This window comes from Leptosomus discolor, chromosome 4 (assembly GCF_034619465.1).
Source record: "Leptosomus discolor isolate bLepDis1 chromosome 4, bLepDis1.hap2, whole genome shotgun sequence".
NCBI classification, from domain to species: Eukaryota; Metazoa; Chordata; class Aves; order Leptosomiformes; family Leptosomidae; genus Leptosomus; species Leptosomus discolor.
The window spans coordinates 57,815,376-57,832,867 of NC_141394.1; the positions used below are offsets into that span (position 1 = coordinate 57,815,376).

At 45.1% G+C, this 17,492-nt stretch overlaps 2 protein-coding genes across 2 annotated transcripts in view; one reads left to right on the forward strand and one right to left on the reverse strand.

Moving 5' to 3' along the window:
- RFC1 (replication factor C subunit 1) overlaps positions 1-8,226 on the forward strand; it is a 39,061-nt gene extending 30,835 nt beyond the window's left edge. The window contains exons 15-25 of the mRNA XM_086463745.1: positions 298-412; positions 876-964; positions 1,971-2,108; positions 2,544-2,639; positions 2,812-2,910; positions 3,341-3,495; positions 3,611-3,728; positions 4,687-4,832; positions 5,283-5,496; positions 6,951-7,142; positions 7,703-8,226. Coding sequence (XP_086319871.1) covers positions 298-412; positions 876-964; positions 1,971-2,108; positions 2,544-2,639; positions 2,812-2,910; positions 3,341-3,495; positions 3,611-3,728; positions 4,687-4,832; positions 5,283-5,496; positions 6,951-7,142; positions 7,703-7,798 — 1,458 coding nt within the window. The 3' untranslated portion in view covers positions 7,799-8,226. The remainder of the gene's footprint in view (positions 1-297; positions 413-875; positions 965-1,970; positions 2,109-2,543; positions 2,640-2,811; positions 2,911-3,340; positions 3,496-3,610; positions 3,729-4,686; positions 4,833-5,282; positions 5,497-6,950; positions 7,143-7,702) is intronic.
- A 534-nt stretch (positions 8,227-8,760) lies between these two features.
- Positions 8,761-17,492, reverse strand: part of WDR19 (WD repeat domain 19) — a 38,063-nt gene continuing 29,331 nt past the window's right edge. Inside the window, exons 26-32 of the mRNA XM_086463682.1 lie at positions 15,739-15,863; positions 15,044-15,125; positions 14,269-14,419; positions 12,349-12,472; positions 10,440-10,516; positions 9,577-9,697; positions 8,761-8,780 (exon numbers count right to left, since the gene is read on the reverse strand). Coding sequence (XP_086319808.1) covers positions 9,583-9,697; positions 10,440-10,516; positions 12,349-12,472; positions 14,269-14,419; positions 15,044-15,125; positions 15,739-15,863 — 674 coding nt within the window. The 3' untranslated portion in view covers positions 8,761-8,780; positions 9,577-9,582. The remainder of the gene's footprint in view (positions 8,781-9,576; positions 9,698-10,439; positions 10,517-12,348; positions 12,473-14,268; positions 14,420-15,043; positions 15,126-15,738; positions 15,864-17,492) is intronic.

A 17,492-nucleotide genomic window follows, 5' to 3' on the forward strand; every position in this document is an offset into this window, starting at 1 on the left:
TAGCTCTCTTTCTATCCCTGGTGGCAGTTCTGTGCTGCTGACTTCCCCCTGCCACCTTAAAAAAAAAAAAAAATCTGTCTTGTATCTGGTTATAAATATTTTTGGAGTGTGAGATACAAGGTGTATAAAGGGAAAAAGGCACCAAAGCTACAAATTATATGTGAAAACAGTGTTGTAAGAGTTTTCTTCTGGAACCCTGCAGTCCTCTTTCTGAGGATGCGTATGCTCTTTCACTGATCTGTGTCCTCTTTTTTTTTTTTTCTTTTTTTGTGTGTGTGGTTTATGTGTTTGGACTAGGAACTGGGGTATAGCTATGTGGAGCTGAATGCCAGTGACACTCGGAGTAAGAACAGTCTAAAGGAAGTAGTTGCTGAATCACTTAACAACACCAGCATCAAAGACTTCTGTTCTGGTATGTCTGTTGTTTGAAGGAGGATTTTTGTTGTGTTACCAGTCTGGATACAGGAGGGACAGAGCTTCCTTGTTATACCCCAGTGTTAGGAATTGAACTAGCTCATCATGTGGAGGGTTCTGGCTCTAATAGAGATGGCTTCATCTAGTAAGCGGCTTTGCTTCATCTGCTGTTGTGGAATTAAATCCTGCTACCAGTAGAATCAGTTGTTAATCTGCACAAACTACTCAAGAACTCTGCAATTGCTCTTCTGTTGCGTGGGACGTTGTTGGAAGATGACATGAGGTTATGGCCAGGTCTATTCTGTGAACACAGATTCATGTGATCAAGTGGTGGAACAAGAGGTTCACCACCACCTCAGTTGCCTAGGATGGGCTTACCTAACCTATAAAGCATTGGGTAAAACTCTGAGCAAGACCCTATTTTATTCCCATCTCATTTTCTTGTCCATATTCATTTTCAGGCACATCCTCATCAGTTAGCGGGAAACATGTATTGATCATGGATGAAGTGGATGGTATGGCAGGCAATGAAGACAGAGGAGGGATTCAGGTGAAACTGCTACAGTTACCAGCTAATGCCATTGCTAAGAGTGCACACCATAGGCAGCACCAAGTATCTCAAGCCAGTCTGCTGTCCTCAACCCACGGTCTCTAGAAAGTCTTTGTAGAGTACTGTTACGCATTGGTAGGGGGTGGGGGGGAAATACTTCTGTAAAAGAAACCTGGAGTGATGAACTTGGGGGTGTGCAGTTCAGATGCTTATTCCTGGACAGGTGAATTTGTCCTCAGGTCTCTGCAGCTGACATCTGCCTGCAGTGGGAGGTTTGGAATCTGACCGGGACAGTGGCTCCCTGCAGTAGGCAGTAACACTGAGTGAACGATGCGGCATAGGCAGTATTGTTCTTTGTTCTCCGTAGCAGCTCCAGTTTTAGCTTCTGAAGATTTCCTGTGGTCACATGTGATACTTTGACAATAAAGGGCATACAGCTCTTGTTTCAGATGCAGACGTTTACATTGCAGGAATATGAAATTGAACTGAATTTCACCTTCATTCGAGCAGGCAGTTTGTTCTGGTGAGGCTAATAATGCTGAAGCCTCAGGATTCAGCTCTCTGGACAGGGAAGAGCTGATCTTTTAACTTCCTGCTTCTTCATCATTCATGGCAGGGTGCAGTCAGGGTGCAGTCAGGAAGATGGGTGCTCCCTCTGGGCACGGGCTGGGTCAAACTGGCCTTTGGACAAATGAATCTAGTTCTGCAGGTGGACAGGTCTGCTCTGGACTATTGATCTTAATTGCTTCATGAAGAATGGCCTAAATGTGGTTGCTGGAAGTGGGTAGACAGCAGATTTATTGCAGCTGAATAGAACAGCAAGTGGAAAAATTGGGAGAGGGGCTGAGTTTTCACCGTGTGGAAACATGATTACAGTAGGAAGAGTTTTGCAGACTTGCCTCTGTCAAGGATCTGATTTAAGGCAGGGACTAACGCTGCTTGGTATGACACTTTAAACATTCTCTGAGGTATCTAATGTAACTGTTGTGGTGTGTTTAAATCACAGGAGTTGATTGGTTTGATTAGACACACAAAGATACCCATCATCTGTATGTGTAACGATCGAAACCATCCTAAAATTCGTTCCTTGGTCCACTACTGTTTTGATCTTCGTTTTCAGAGACCTCGTCTAGAACAGATTAAGGTAAGGCGGCTGTCCAGGGCTGTGTGGGCTGCCCTGAGTTGCCATCAGTAACTTCTGTCTTCATGCGGCAGAACTTACACAGAATTGGAAATGCCACTTAAAACTTAATGGATCACCTCAGTGAGTAACTCTGCTTCTCAAAATGGATTGTCTGAGGTTTTTCTTCCCAAAGAATGAAGTATCCCAAAGCCTTTCAGATTTACAAGTCTATCTGAAATGTGTTGAGAAATATTTTTTAAAAGAAAAAAATGTGCTTTTTTTTTTTCCAGCGATGACAAGGGATGACTTATGTTTGAGAGAAAATTTGTTACGTGTGCTTTAAAAAAACCTAGAAAAATAGGGTGACGCTCTTTCATGGATGTGTCAGTGTGTTCTGTAGGGGGAAGAATTCACAGGAATTCTTTAGTGACAATTTCTCAATTGCGTGTATTACAGGGTGCCATGATGTCTATTGCATTCAAAGAAGGTTTAAAAATTCCAGCACCTGCTATGCAAGAGATAATTCTGGCAGCAAATCAGGACATCAGACAGGTCGGTGCCAGTTCAGCATCAGTGTCCATGCAGAGACCATGTCATGTACAAGTCCTTGACCTCAATGTAGTATTTGAACAGTGTTATTTTTATGCAGAGATCAGGCTGTTTTCTCCTCAAGTCTTCCATTTAAATGCTGTTATGCTACCAAATTGTAAATTTTGTTCTCTAGGTTTTACATAATCTTAATATGTGGTGCGCAAAAGATAAATCATTGACTTACGATGAGGCTAAAACAGATGCCAGCAGAGCCAAAAAGGATATCAGGCTGGTAAGTGCAAAATACTGGATTGGCTTTTACTGTCATATTCTGATAGGCTTTATAAGCATCTTCTGAACTAAAGCACTGACAGCCTAGATGTGTGAGGAGCTGTCACGTTTGCCACAAACAGTTGAGCAGTAAATCCAGGACTGAGCATGTACTTCTATGTGCTGGTCTCTTACATAAGGTGCAATTATGAAGCTCATACTTCTCATCCTGAGTCCTTTGTTTAGGAGATAATTCTCTTAATATTGGACATAAACCACAATTCTCAAAACTAGTGAAGTGCTAGGGAGGAAAAACTGGATGTTGAACTTGTGCTGATGCATCCAGATGTGGTTGGGTACATAACTACAGTAACTTTGTTGATACTGTAGTGCTGTGTCTTATTGTTTGTGTTGACCTGCATCCCACTGACTTCTTGAAATATTTTATTTAGGGCCCTTTTGATGTTGTCCGGAAGGTTTTTGCTACTGGAGAGGAGGCTTCTCGTATGTCTCTCATAGACAAATCGGATCTTTTCTTCCATGATTATTCCCTAGCACCTCTCTTTGTCCAAGAGAACTATGTACATGTGAAACCTGCTGCAGCCGGGTGAGTTATTCCATACCCTAAATTGACATAGGCTTTTGTGTCGAGAGGTAAAACTAGACTAAAACTTGTCTGGATACTTCTGCTTTGTAATACGGTCAACTTTGGTATTTTCCAGAGGAAATCTGAAAAAGCATTTGGTGCTCTTGAGTAGAGCAGCCGATAGCATATGTGATGGTGATATAGTGGACAAACAGATTCGTAGCAAGCAAAACTGGAATCTTCTTCCAACACAGGTGAGCACTTAACAGTCATCTTATGTGCTTCATGGGTGTCCAGTGTAAAAGCCCGAGTCCTTGAAATTGATGTTTCAGGGTAATTTTTATGACCTATATAGTTCATACTGCATGTGGTAGTCTCTGTTCTGCTGGTGAGCAGAGCAGTTTCCCGTATTCGTATTGTCAAACCCACGCTGTATCATGACCTGAAGTCTTCTGAAACTTGGAAAAGCTTGACCCTTCTTTGTGAAGCATAGGAGCACACGGCACGTGTGTCTGTCTTCTGACGCGCGGTTATGAGCCTCCTCTGTTTTGCTTCTGTGCTTGCTGTCCCAGCCTCTCACCAGGCCAGTGTTTCTCCCAAGTACAGAGGACTGAAGCTTTAAAGGGTTACTGTGCTGCTTTTAATGATCACTGAAACAGTGACGAGACATGTGCTTAAAGGATTATGAATGGCCTCAGACAACGTACCGTAGCGCAGGTCGGAAGGGACTGCTGGAGGTCATCTAGCCCACCCCCTGGCTTAGGGCAGGTCCAGGCAGGGAAAGGTGCTTAGGAGCTGAGCTAGTGGAGTTCATGTAGATTGGTGGTGTTCTTTGGAAATGTCTCCTTCACCATGTCCATCTGCTGGAGGCTACAGCCCTTCTTTGTGCGAAGTCAGCGGTTTGACTGCACTCTATACTGGACATGATCAATGAACATGCTTTTTTTAGTGGCTTTTTAAAACCCAGATAATTTCACAGATATTTTAGAACATGGTAACAAATGATGAAGAGATACAAGGTACAAGAGATGAAACTAAAAGGGGGTTGAACAGAAACAAACAACCAAGAAAGAGTTCTCTTTAAAGGAGCTGTTTCCACTGTAGAACTGTACTGACTACCCCCTTTCATGCAGACAAGGAGGGCAGTGTGTCACAGTGTCAGTGAGACCGATTCATTGTGCTTTGAGTTTGACGTGTGTGTTACTTTTGCAGGCTATTTATGCGAGTGTGCTCCCGGGGGAGCTGATGAGAGGTTACATGTCCCAGTTTCCTGTCTTTCCCAGCTGGCTGGGGAAATTTTCATCCACAGGCAAACATGATCGTATCATTCAAGAACTGGCGATGCACATGAGTCTCAGGTAGTACTGACATTCCTCTTCTGGCTTATATCCATGTGGATATTTAGTTCTCCTGTAACTCATTACTTACCATTAATTCCTTGCTGTGCTTGGTACACACTTAAGCGTATCTTCTTTGAATATCCTCGTATGTTGCTGGTGACACTTCCTTAGCAGTTAATCTGGACAACAGTCGGACTGCAGACACTCTTAGAGTCAGCAGTACTGTGACCTTTTAATTTTATACCCCTGAAGTGGTTCCTCAGTTAGGGATGTGTTTCCCCAGGCTGTTTGGTGTTTGAATACCGTGCATCGGTTATCCCTGCTGCTGGTGTGGCACAAGTGCATCTTGCAGTTAACTCCTAGGGCAGCTGAACAGCCATTTGCTGAGGGCCTGCCTACGGGCTGCTTGTGTTTAGAGGGACTAGCGGTGGTTGTACAGGCTTACTTACTACTTTCAATTTGACAAAGGACCCAGACATGCAAGAGGACAGTAAATATGGAGTATTTGTCGTATTTGCGGGATGCGCTGGTCCAGCCCTTGAAAGACTTCGGAGCAGACGGTGTACAAGAAGCTATAACGTTCATGGACTCTTACTGCTTGATGAAAGAAGATATTGAAAATATCATGGAAATAAGCACGTGGGGAGGCCAACCCAGTCCTTTTTCAAAGCTGGATCCCAAGGTAAAATTCACTGTTGAATTTTTTCCTTCCATATCTTTAAAAAAAAAATCCTTGAATAATAGCTGTGGTATGGATGTGCTGCTGAAAGGCTGAAGCTGGTGCAGCTGCTTATTAACTGCAGTTTAATGGTAGTCTCTGTAAATCGCTGTCAAACATACTACTGAAGGTTCAGGGGTATGTCCTGAGAGATAGTCAGGCTGTCTGGGGCATAGAAGTGGGACACAGAAGGGACAGGGAAAACCAGTACTTTCCACAAGCAAGCTCCTGGCTATAAGCACAGCGCTGCCTTTCTTACCGTCGTGGGAAGGAGGAGGATGGTGCAATGGTTTTTTTGTTCTGGTGTGGGCACTGAATTAGGAGCCTGGCTTGCAGCTTGCATCTTTCACAGTCCAGTTAGACTGAACTGCCCAACCTGGAGGGACTTTGTGGTGCTCCTCCAGTATCCAGCTAGTTCCCTTCAGTGGCTGGGATCCTCATCTGGCACAAGGTCAGCTTAAGCTCAAGTCCCTGCTACAAATGAGGCAAGTGTGAGGGATCTGAACCATGGTCTCCCCCATCCCAGGTCAAGTGCTCAGGGAAAGAGAAGGCTCTTGGGCAGGTCCAGAGGAGGGCCGTGAAGATGATCAGGGGGCTGGAGCACCTCCTCTGTGAGGACAGGCTGAGAGAGCTGGGGTTGTTCAGTCTGGAGAAGAGACTGCTCCGGGGAGACCTTCTAGTGGCTTTCCAGTACTTCAGGGGGGCCTACAGGAGAGATGGGGAGAGACTCTTGATCAGGGAATGTAGCGATAGGATGAGGGGTAACGGTTTCAAACTGAAAGAGGGGAGATTTAGATACTAGGAAGAAATTCTTTCCTGTGAGGGTGGTGAGACACTGGAACAGGTTGCCCAGAGAAGCTGTGGCTGCCCCTTCCCTGGCAGTGTTCAAGGCCAGGCTGGATGGGGCTTTGAGCAACCTGGTTTGGTGGAAGGTGTCCCTGCCCATGGCAGGGGGGTTGGACTAGATGGTCTTTATGGTCCCTCCCAGTCCAAACCGTTCTAGGGGTCTATGATCTTCTCTGCTGATACCTAAACCTACGCTTACCCTAGTGTTTACCCCTAGTCTGAAGGTGCTGCTCCAGTGTGGCTGGTTCAGTGCTGCTGGGGGTGGCTTTGGTGTGACTTGGATGAGGTGGCAGCAGAGCAACAGTGCTGAAATTATTGGAGGCCTAAGTGAGAAGCACCTGAAGAGGCATGCTCAGTGTCTGAGGATCGTGTGGGACTTGCTTAAAACGAGCTGTTACTGTACACCTCTGAGACACTTTCTGTGTCAAATTTGAGATAGTGTCCTCTTCTACAAATCTTTGGACACATCCTCCCAAAGGGAGGACGCTGTGCCCTCTCTAGCCAAGGGTTGGGTAGCTAACAAGCTGCAGCCCCAAAGCTGATGCTCATAGTGTTTCCTTTCAACCTAACAGGTCAAAGCAGCTTTTACACGTGCCTACAACAAAGAGGCACATCTGACTCCATATTCACTTAATGCTGTCAAGACATCTAAAAGGCAGTCGGGATCTGTGATGACCTTAGAACTGAATGAAGACTTGAATGTGGAAGAGACCCAGTCTGATGAGGATGAGCAAGATACTGTTGAAAGTGATGCAATGATTAAGGTGACTTAGTTTCCTCAGTGTTAAACTACCACACTAAATTGTTTCCTCTTAGTTACCTTTCTGGGACTTGTAACACCAGCTGAATTTAAAAAAACCCTACCCCACAGCAGACATAAAATACATCATCTCTCAGCCTTTAAATCCATAACTAGTAGCAGTGTGAAAAAGTCGACATTATTTCCATCTATTGCCTCCTGCTTGAATGTTGGACCACTGAGACATGGCTGCACACTCGCAAGTGCTGCATCCAGCTCGGAAGCGCAGCTGTAGGGGAGGCGGTGGTGGGTTGGTGCCGTTGGTGGGGAGCAGCCACAGGCCTCTGCCGGGGTGATCGCAGGCGGCAGTTCCTGTAACACCCTTGTACGCGCCGCCGGAGCGGGAGCTGCCACCAGCCCTTCAGCACCGGGAGGCTGCGCTCTCCCTGGCATCTAAAAACGTGGTACCCGGCGGGGAGGGGAAGCGAAGGGACAGCTTTTTCTCTCACCACTGATTGCATTTTGACTTAGGCTGCTGTGAGGTTGCAGTTTGGATTCTAAACTGTCTGTGTGTTCTGCTTGCAGCAAAAAAAGGCAAAGTCTTCCAAGCTGCCAAAAAGAGAGAAAAACGAAGAAACAACAAAAAAAGAAGGGAAAAGAAAAGAGAAAACAAGACGTTAAGCAGAATAAAAATCTTCCTCTGGATGCAGCTTTGCTTATCAAACCGCAGGCAGGAACATGAAACGGATCCAGCGCTGGAGCTGGGCAAGTAGAACTGGTGCGTTGAAAACGCTCCCCTTGCAGACGTCGTGGAGCTCCTGTACTCCCCCTCTGCACTGTGCTGTACTTCTCTTGCCGTGCTGCAGCGCCGCAAGCCATAGCTAGCCCGATGCAGCGAACGCCGGGGAGTGTGAACACAATGAGTTACCTGGCATTTACACTGTCTTCCCAGGCATTTACACCGTCTTCCCAGGCCTTCCCTACTCCTTTTATTACGTGGCGAACTCTTGTAAATAGTATGTGATGCAACCCCCCCAACCCTAAACTGCGTATTTGTACATTATAGAAATGGAGCAGTGTATAAAATGACAATAAAACGTTTCACAGGAGCGGTCTCTACAGTTTTGGTTAAGTTCCCGGAGCATTCTGTCTCTCCCCCTTTTCTTCCAAGGCTTTGCCTTTCCCTCATGTACAGGACCGGGTGTTGCTCTCTTCCTACAACTTGCCGTTTGCTCAGTTAGAGACGCAGAAGAGCAGAGAGGGATTTAGTTCCAAAACGTGAGGAGCCTGTGCTTGTAGGAGTTGTATCTTTACTTGGATCCAGAAAGGAATACTTAAAGAGTAAGAAATGTTTAATAGAAAATAGTTTTAAAAGTTCAGAATTGATGTTGAGAGGGCTGGGGGCTTTGGTTTTTTTGCCAGTCATGTGCCACAGACTGCCCCTTGGAGCTGATAAAATGCAACTTGTGCTTGGTAAGAAGAACTGTCAATCAGTTTTATTACTATAATAAATCAAAGTACAAAATTTATCAAAAGCTAAATATTTACAGGCTATCACAAAATAGAAATGATGTGGTGGTGATTATCACGCATCTTTTTTCCCACTAGGATTTCATGTAGTGACAGAGCTTTTCTTGCTGCTTGCCAGACTCCACACGCAGATCTGAGAACAGACAGAGGGGGTCAGTCATATCCCAAGGTACAAAGACAGGGGCAGCAACCTACAACCCTGTCTCAGACTGGAAAAAAAGAATTAAGTTAACAAAACCATGGTTATTGTGTCTATGACTATAATATCACTTGCACATTCCTCTGACAGTGTAAGTCAAAGCTTTCACAGAAGGTGTTTGCACTAGTACCTCTGCCTTCGTTGTCAGCATTAACTTTAACTCGTTTCCCATTCTTTTAACAAAACTGGTGTCTGGGATCGCAGTGTGTGGTACAGAGTGAGCAGGGGTCTCGCTCCTCTGAGATACGAGTATTTCAAGCCAATGCTGTGCTGCTGTTACCCTGTGATACCTGCCTATGTTCTCTTAAACACAGAAGCCAAGATCCTGTAACCTGCCTTTGAGGTCTGCTCCTTCCGGTGACCCTCCCTCTCTTCCTCCACTTACATACCGGCTTGTAGATCTGTAGGAGGATTTGATGATGCTGAGATCTTCAAACTGTGCTCTGCGCTACTGCAGCACAGCGGGTGGTCAGGAACATATTCCAAACCAGAACATGCTCCTAGAGGTAAACTGGTTTAAAGCCTCACAACTGGAGTGATTTAACAACCAGGTTCGTAGCAGTAGCAAAACCTACTGGTGTCTGCACACCTGAGGGCAAAGGGGTGATACAGCCCAGCCCAGGCTGCAAGTGAAGATTCGTGAACACTGCATTTCCCTTGCTGGGGAAAACCCCCCCTGTCCTCTAGGATGGGCTGTGTTAAGTTAATAAGTACTGGCTCTAGCACGTACCTGCATTTACTGGTCCCCCTCTTCTAGTCTGAGGTGCTCCGTGCAGTCATTTACTTTCTTAAGATGAGCAATGTCAATCCTTTGGGAGCACATGGGACACACGTTTTCGGTCTGTAACATGCTGTTTTAAAGGAAGGGCGACTGGTCAAACGGTAACTCTGAACGCTTTCAAAGGGAGAGCCGGGCCCGAGGCAGAAAGCAGTAGAGCAAAGTTCTGGCCTGCGCTGTGTAACAGGTACAGGCCAGAGCAACAGCTGCTTCTGCCTGGGGGAGCGAAGGGGGCTTGGCTGGGTTTTAGCGTTTGAGAACCCACGTCGCACCAGGCAGGCGGCTGCTGTTTGCATGGGCACAAGGTAAATCTGGCAATTAATTAAAACCAATACAAAGGAGGTCGGACAAGAACATGGAGTTTCTGTAGCTTCACCCTTCCTGACACCTGACCAGAGCTATGCCATCCCCTCCTCACTCAGGTGACTGGCAGGGACAAGAGGTTATTGCTCCTTAGTCAGTGCCCAGTACGGTGTATGCTTTGTTTTAGTGACTGCTGCTGTGCCCCCCCCCCCCCTCTGCATCAGGCCCCCTTCCTGGAAGGAGCTGAGAACACACCCGAGCTCCCCCTCCAGCCTCAGTGCTGACCCCGGTGCAGCCCTGCAGCTCTGGCCGAGTTCTTTACTGCAGGTTTTGGGCCACTTTGAAGCGATGTTCTGTGAGCGTGAGGGATGAAGCTACAATGTAAGGGGCATTCCTCTTCTGCCCTCCCTGCTCCAGCTGTTAACACATTTTTCAGTACAAAATGAAACAGTTTGCTGCTAAAATAGGAACAAACACTGGCATCCTGCAATAGAAAAAAAAGCACAACTTACTTCTTGAATTCCGAGTAGAGGGCAGGAAAGTCACAGTGGGGGCAGACCGTCCAGTCGTCGCGCACCATGTGCCGACCCTGCACGCAAAACCCACAGGTGGTTAAATGGCACGTGCTGCCCTCGTACGCTGGGCGCTCAGTGCTCGAGCTGCTGTTGTGAAACAGTCTCAGCCACTGAGTTCTGGAGAGGTGGAGGAATTAAAACCCCAAACCCGTGATGGTGTTACTGCAGTTTCATTACTGTGTAAATTCTGTACCTACAAAAGGAGCTCCCGGTGAAACACAGTGTTTTCGTTATAATTTGTGTTCCTCTTTTAAAAAAAAAAATAATCTAAGAACGTATTGAATTACAACTTTTCGAATTCTTTTTGTTTGGCAATTCTGGAACATTATCTCTAGATCTATGTCTAGAGACGTACCTAAATCTGCTGGGATTTGTTGGTGTTGCATATGACACTCAAAGATGCCCCCAAGGCCGCCTCCTGAGAGCCCAGCAGGTCGCAACTCAACGCTGTCAAGCTTGTGAGCACCATGACACAACCAGGTGCTTGACTCTTTAAACAGAAACTATTTCCTCCGTTTTGGTTTACTAAATTCTAAATTACTAAAATGACTAAGTTTCCTCTGGAAAGAATTCCTATCTACTTTTTCAATGCTATAAAAAAACCGCAACAGCACCTTGAACGATACTGAGAGCCGCAGGCTCTGACACGGCGTGCAGCAGCAGACACTGACTCATAAGACACTGAAAATGCTGCTTCCTAATGACATTGCAGATACCTATGATGTCAATGAACCGCCTGTGATGTCAATGAACTGCCACCAAGATAGAGCCTAAATAAACTGAAACAAACACATGAAATATGTACATCATGTTTGGCTCATAAAAGTGTATTTAAAAGTTGTTTTTTTTCCCTTAAGATAATGCTTCTAAAATACACCTATTGTCTTACTCTGCTAAACTAATAGAGTAAAAAAATAGATAACTGCTATTAATGTTTTTTTAAGACTTAATTCTTTAGTTTTAATAAAGAATGTTAACTCCACCTTGATTCCTGCTTCAGTAAATTTTGATTTTTCTGTAATTCTAGCGTGACAAATCACTTGAACCTAGTAAAAATAAAGTGTTGGTTATACAGTAGCTAACCTCAGTATAAAGATTTTGTACTGATACTGGTCAGAGTGGGATGCGTGGCTCTTCCACTGGGAAATGTACGCCACCCAGGCCTTTTTAGTACGCTCTAAAGTGTCCTGAAATAAAACTGTTAGAACTTCTCACTTCTGTAAGAAATGCTGAGGTCACGGCTGAACCATTACTTAACCCTGGAAGTGCCTAAAGAATGCTGTTAGCTTCTGGGCATCCCCCAAAACGGATTTTTGAGGTGGTGTGGGGTTTTTAATTTATTTTCTTAATATGAAGTCTTGGCAGCCCGAAGTTAGGGGAGGAGAGCTGTGCCCTCCACACACTCCTGTACGTGGAAGAAGAAAGGGCGGGGCGCCGGCGGCCGCCATCTCTGCTGTTGCTGCTGAGCCCTGGAGCGCCCGAGGAAAGGGCTGGGAAGGCACCGGCGGCGGCAGCAGCAGCTCGGGCCTGCCTGCGCGTTTTCCCACGTGCACCGGCGGGTGCGCAGGGGTGTCCGGCGGGGTGTCCGGCTGCCCGCCCTGCCCTCTTGGGAGCTCAAGTCTTCCAGATCCGCACCCTGATTTTACTGTCACACTTAAGCGCCTGCAACTTGTAGGTGGCAACTAAGGGCGCTCTATGGTCATTAAAGACAACGAGACTGTATTTCACTTGGTAACAGCTTGGAAAAACCCGCCCCCAAAACCACCCAGCTCGAATCTTGGGCAAGCCCAAGAAGTGCAGCAAAGGTGTTCAGGCTCGCGCTGCAGCAGACACAGCGGACACTCACCGTTGCAATGCAGTACGGGAGGTTGTTTTTACAGCCGGGGCACAGCAGTTCGCACTCTGGGAGCTGGAACGCACAGTAGGGACAGGCTGTTGTTGGCTCCTCTGCCTCTGTTGTGTCTGGACGTCTATAGAAGAAAGATACAAACGTGAGTAAAAACCTCAAGCACTTCGGACTTGATCACAGATGTTTTACAGTGCCTCTGACAGGTAGCAAGTGTTCTTCCTCTGAGTTACTTCCATAGCTTCCAGCTGCTGTTTTGTACTCTACTAGGTAAGTCCTTTAACTGGATCTCCCAAGCTTCACCAGAATTATGCAAACTCAGAAATAGGTCATTTTCCATCTCATTTGAAACACGACAACCTTCTTAAAGCTGTAACAGATCATAATACTTTGAAAGCTTTCCAAACTCATGGTCTCTATATACAGAATAGCAAGCTATAGTTTCTTTACTTCAGTGTTTTTCTGTGGCAGGAGTGACCACAAAGACCTGAAGTAACAAGCCATAAAACTGGCACCCTGGTGGGACTACACAGCTTGTAACTCTGCCCTGCACAGGCTTGTGCTTTCCCAAGCACCTGTCAGAATGAGGGATCTGCTCCAGCCATCACCACACCGGGGTTAAGGGCAGGGGGAGACTTTTTTTTTAAAAAAATTTCTTATGTGAACTTAACATTTAATCTTTCATGGAACATTTCTAGATGAAGAGCTTAGAGTTGCTTTCAGCCTATCTTCCAATGAAGAGGATAGCTCCTTTCTGATGTTTAGCCTAGTAATTCTGGAGACCATTAGATGGCTTCCTTAGTTATCCTGATACTATGTAGAAAGCCTGTTAGCTTGGTTTGTTTCCCTCGCAATGGCCTGTTCCTTTGTCTCCACCCCTGAAACCTGAGGTATGGATAAACATGATCGATGAAGAACAAGTCAATGTGGCTTTTAGCACTGAGGTCGTATTTTAGAAGCTCACTGGAACGTTCTAAAAATATTAACAAGCAGGCAACAGGGAAGAACTTTGCAGCCCTTCCATCCTTTCTTATCTTACCCATTTAGTCAGCAGCCTAAGCCACAGAAGAGTGCGCTGCTGGTGCTGTGGTGGCTCAGTTGACATGTACGTTCCTAACGAGAGAACAGCTAAAGCTGCATGGCTGCGCTCACATCTGTACGGGCAAGATCAGTTCTGGGCCCCTCACTACAAGAAAGACATTGAGCTGCTGCAGAGAGTGCAGAGAAGGGCAGCGAAGCTGGTGAAGGGTCAGGAGAACAGGTCTTATGAACAGCAGCTGAGGGAACTGGGGCTGTTTAGTCTTAAGAAAAGGAGGCTGAGGGGAGACCTTATCACTCTCTGCAACTACCTGAGAGGACATTGTGGAGAGATGTGTGCTGGTCTCTTCTCACAGCTAATGAATGATAGAACAAGAGGGAACGGACTCAAGCTGCACCAGGGTAGGTTTAGGCTTGACATTAGGAAAAATTTTTTCACTGAAAGGGCTGTCAGGCATTGGAACAGGCTGCCCAGGGAGGTGGTTGAGTCACCATCCCTTAATGTGTTTAAAGGTCGTTTAGATGTGGTGCTTGGCAATATGGTTTAGGGGTGTACTTGGTAGAGTGGGATGGTTGGTTGGACTTGATGATCTCAAAGGTCTTTTTCAACCTGAATGATTCTGTGATTCTCTGAAGATGGAACATGTTACTGCTGGTTAGGAAGCACTTTACATGCACGTTGCATTTAGGGTTTATCACACACAAGGGAACAGAAGAGCCTCTGATTTTCAGAGACAGGGGAATGGTTCTTAGCCTTCCAAATCTGAGACAGTGCAATAACATGAAAATAGGATAAAGCCCGTAGGCTGTATGAACAAAAATAACATTACAGATGAAGCCCTGCTATTGTGAACGTTTGGAAGTACAGATACCACTGCTCACCTGACCATTGCTTCAATTTTCTTTTTGTATTTAAGATCTATTTTATTACGATACTCATGTCTCATCAACATCGCAGCAAAATTGAAGGCTGAGTTCTTCAGTCCTGCTCTGTGACATTCAATTACAGTTGAAGTCAAAATTGGCACAATGTCTGTAAGAGAATGCAACAATGCTGTCAAATATGAATTTACCAATATTAATGTTGAAAGTCTTTGAGCTAACATGGCTAAAAAGGTACTGATGAAAAATGACAGTATTTTTCTTCTTCCTCATGGTACACAGCTGCACAATTTGTGCAATTCCTGTCACCACACACAAGAAAATCATGGTTTCACCTCTCACTGCCTTGCATTTCTGAAGCTCAGCATGGCAGCAGGAACGTTTTGATTATAACCATTTCTCCCAAAGCTGGTCTGCACTGTTTAAAGTCTACGTTTTAGTCTACATTCTCCATGTACCCAAAAAGTATTTTCAAAAGAAGATTGGTTAAAATTTCGTGATAAAGTCACAGAACCAATCATTACACGCGATCCTGAGACTCTGTGTGTGGTTCAGGCAGCTCAGCACTGCAGTTACGGTGGGTGAGGACAGATGAAACTGCTGGTGGGGAGCCCACTCTGGAGGCCGTATATCAAAGCGCTCCCCTGTGGGGGACGGCAGCGCGCACGGCGTATTCCCACCTTGTGGTGGGCCCTGCAGGATCACAGGAGGCGAATGCACGTTCTCATGCAGCGCCTGATGCGCTGCCCTGCAGAGCACAGCTGCCAGCACTTACGTGATGGGAACTTGCTGATGTTGTTGGCCACGCGTACAAGCATGCGCGCTCCCTTCAGGTGATCACCACGCTTCACGTGAATCTGGAACACAACAAACGTCGTGAATTCGCCGCAGCCTTCAGAGAGTAATTCCTGCAGCCTGCTGGGAGCTGCACGCCCACGGCTCCTTCGTGAAACAGAGCAGAGGGGCATCGTGCACTAGAGAAAGGACCAGAGACTTTATAGCGCCTCTTTCCCAGAGCCTTCAGCCCACTATCTGCCTGCCCTTGCCTCGCGGCTGGTGGAGAGGGAGGCCAGAAGCCGGCTGTAGGCTGAACAGACATCCTGATGGGCCACGGGTGAACTACTAGATATCATTTGAGCTCCCCTGCTTAATTTAATTTACAGAAAAGCAGCCAGTTATGAAGAATAATTAGTAACAATACTAGCAGCATAACGTATCTGTAAGTATGAAAGCAAAAGAAATACAGGAAGCCAGGTGTAGGTTTTTAATTATTTGGTATTTTAAAAAGAATATGCTAACCAGAGGCAGAAACAACCAAAGGGTATGGATTGTGCTTGTTAGCATGCACTCGGATTCTCTGATACAACTTCTATGACACAGTAATTTATGTATACAGAGCATCCATATGTACAGTTCAATAAATCAGAGACTGTGCAATTTATGCATAAATTCAGTTTCTCAATTCATTACCTTCACTAAAATATAGCTGTGTAGAATCATAAGGTTTGTAGCCATCTCAGAAGGAATTTTAATCTTCTGGGTCTTTAACTCTGAATACATACTGAAAAGAACATCATGTGCATTTCGGTAGTTTCCTTAAAAACAAACAACATTATTCAGTAAATTTAATTTTTCCTAACAACTTCTTTACTAATGACATAAACGGAAGCTGAACAGGAGGTTATGTTGATTCTTAGAGCAAAACCTTCACATGAGAATTTCTTTGGAAAGTCACAAGCAGTTGCTTGTCACAGTATCCTAACAGCATCAGCCAGGGAGTTAAAGAAGAAAAAACCCCACGCTTGGAGAAGTCATCTAAACAGTAGCAAAATACATATGTGGATGACAATTTCATATAATGAAACTCTAAAAATGGAAGATGCTGCATCCAGTACATTGCTTCCACAACAAGGAAGAGAAAAGGTATTTTTAGAGCATTTTGAGATGTTACCTCTTCTTGTTCTTCACTGTCAGACACTCAAAAGCTGTTGTTTAAATGTTAATTAACACATTTTTACTTTAGCAGTTGTGCTTTGGCAACTCCTTGCCTCTGCAACCAAACAAACCCAAAACCTTTCAGAGAGGTAATTAAAATTTGAATGTTAATTCACTACATTATACTGCTTCAAGGTTACTATCAAGGATTGTCCAGAAACCACAGGATTTCATTAAATTATCAACATAGCTGAAAACAACCAGTGCCTAAGTATGGTTAGTCTACTCTTAGCTAGTCGTTTGTTCTTGCTTTGGCTTGTGTGGGGTTTTTTTTTTTCCTCATTATTAAGAGTATGAGCAAGTCATACTCCTTGCAGCTGGAAGCATTTAAAGGAAATTTCAGATTCAGTTGTTTCAGCAAACTTTTCTCCTCTGTCTATATTTATCATTTTTACTCTATAGAGCAATCTGTTGCGTGTTGTTACACACTACAATTGAATCAACTAGTGGAATTTGTGCAAGGCAGCTAAATATCACTCCAGAATTAGTTGCTAGAAAACAACATTAATTTTTCCATGCTGTGTTACTGACTCTTGGTATAATAGGATCAGTCTTAAAATCATGTGATTACATAAAAATAACTTAAAGCAAAATTGCACAGAAAATGGCATACCCAAAGGAAAATACCAAACAGTCTGACTTTTAAGGAAAGAATAAACTATATTGGTGTAAACTTCAGAATCAAACTCACTGAAATCTCCTGATGGAAGAGGGGGACAATCTAAAACTGTGCCTCTGCAGAGGAAAGTTACTGCAAGCTCAGTGACTTCAATGAGAAAAATATTGTACTTTTATTATTACACTGCTGCAGAACACATCTATACTGTTAGGGAATATAAAATACAGTATGAGATACTGTATTCTACATAGAAGTTTTCAGATTCAGAGAAGCTAGTAAATAATTAAACCCTTGAGCCTTTACATTTCCTGCTTATATAATTAGCACAAATGCAAATGCAAAGCCAAGTGCTGGGTCCTGCACTTGGGTCACAACAACCCCATGAAATGCCACAGGCTTGGGGATGAGTGGCTGGAGAGCTGCCCGGTGGAGAAGGACCTGGGGGTGCTGGTCGACAGCCGGCTGAACATGAGCCAGCAGTGTGCCCAGGTGGCCAAGAAGGCCAACAGCATCCTGGCCTGTATCAGAAGTAGTGTGGCCAGCAGGAGCAGGGAGGTGATCGTGCCCCTGTACCAGCACTGGTGAGGCTGCACCTCGAACGCTGTGTGCA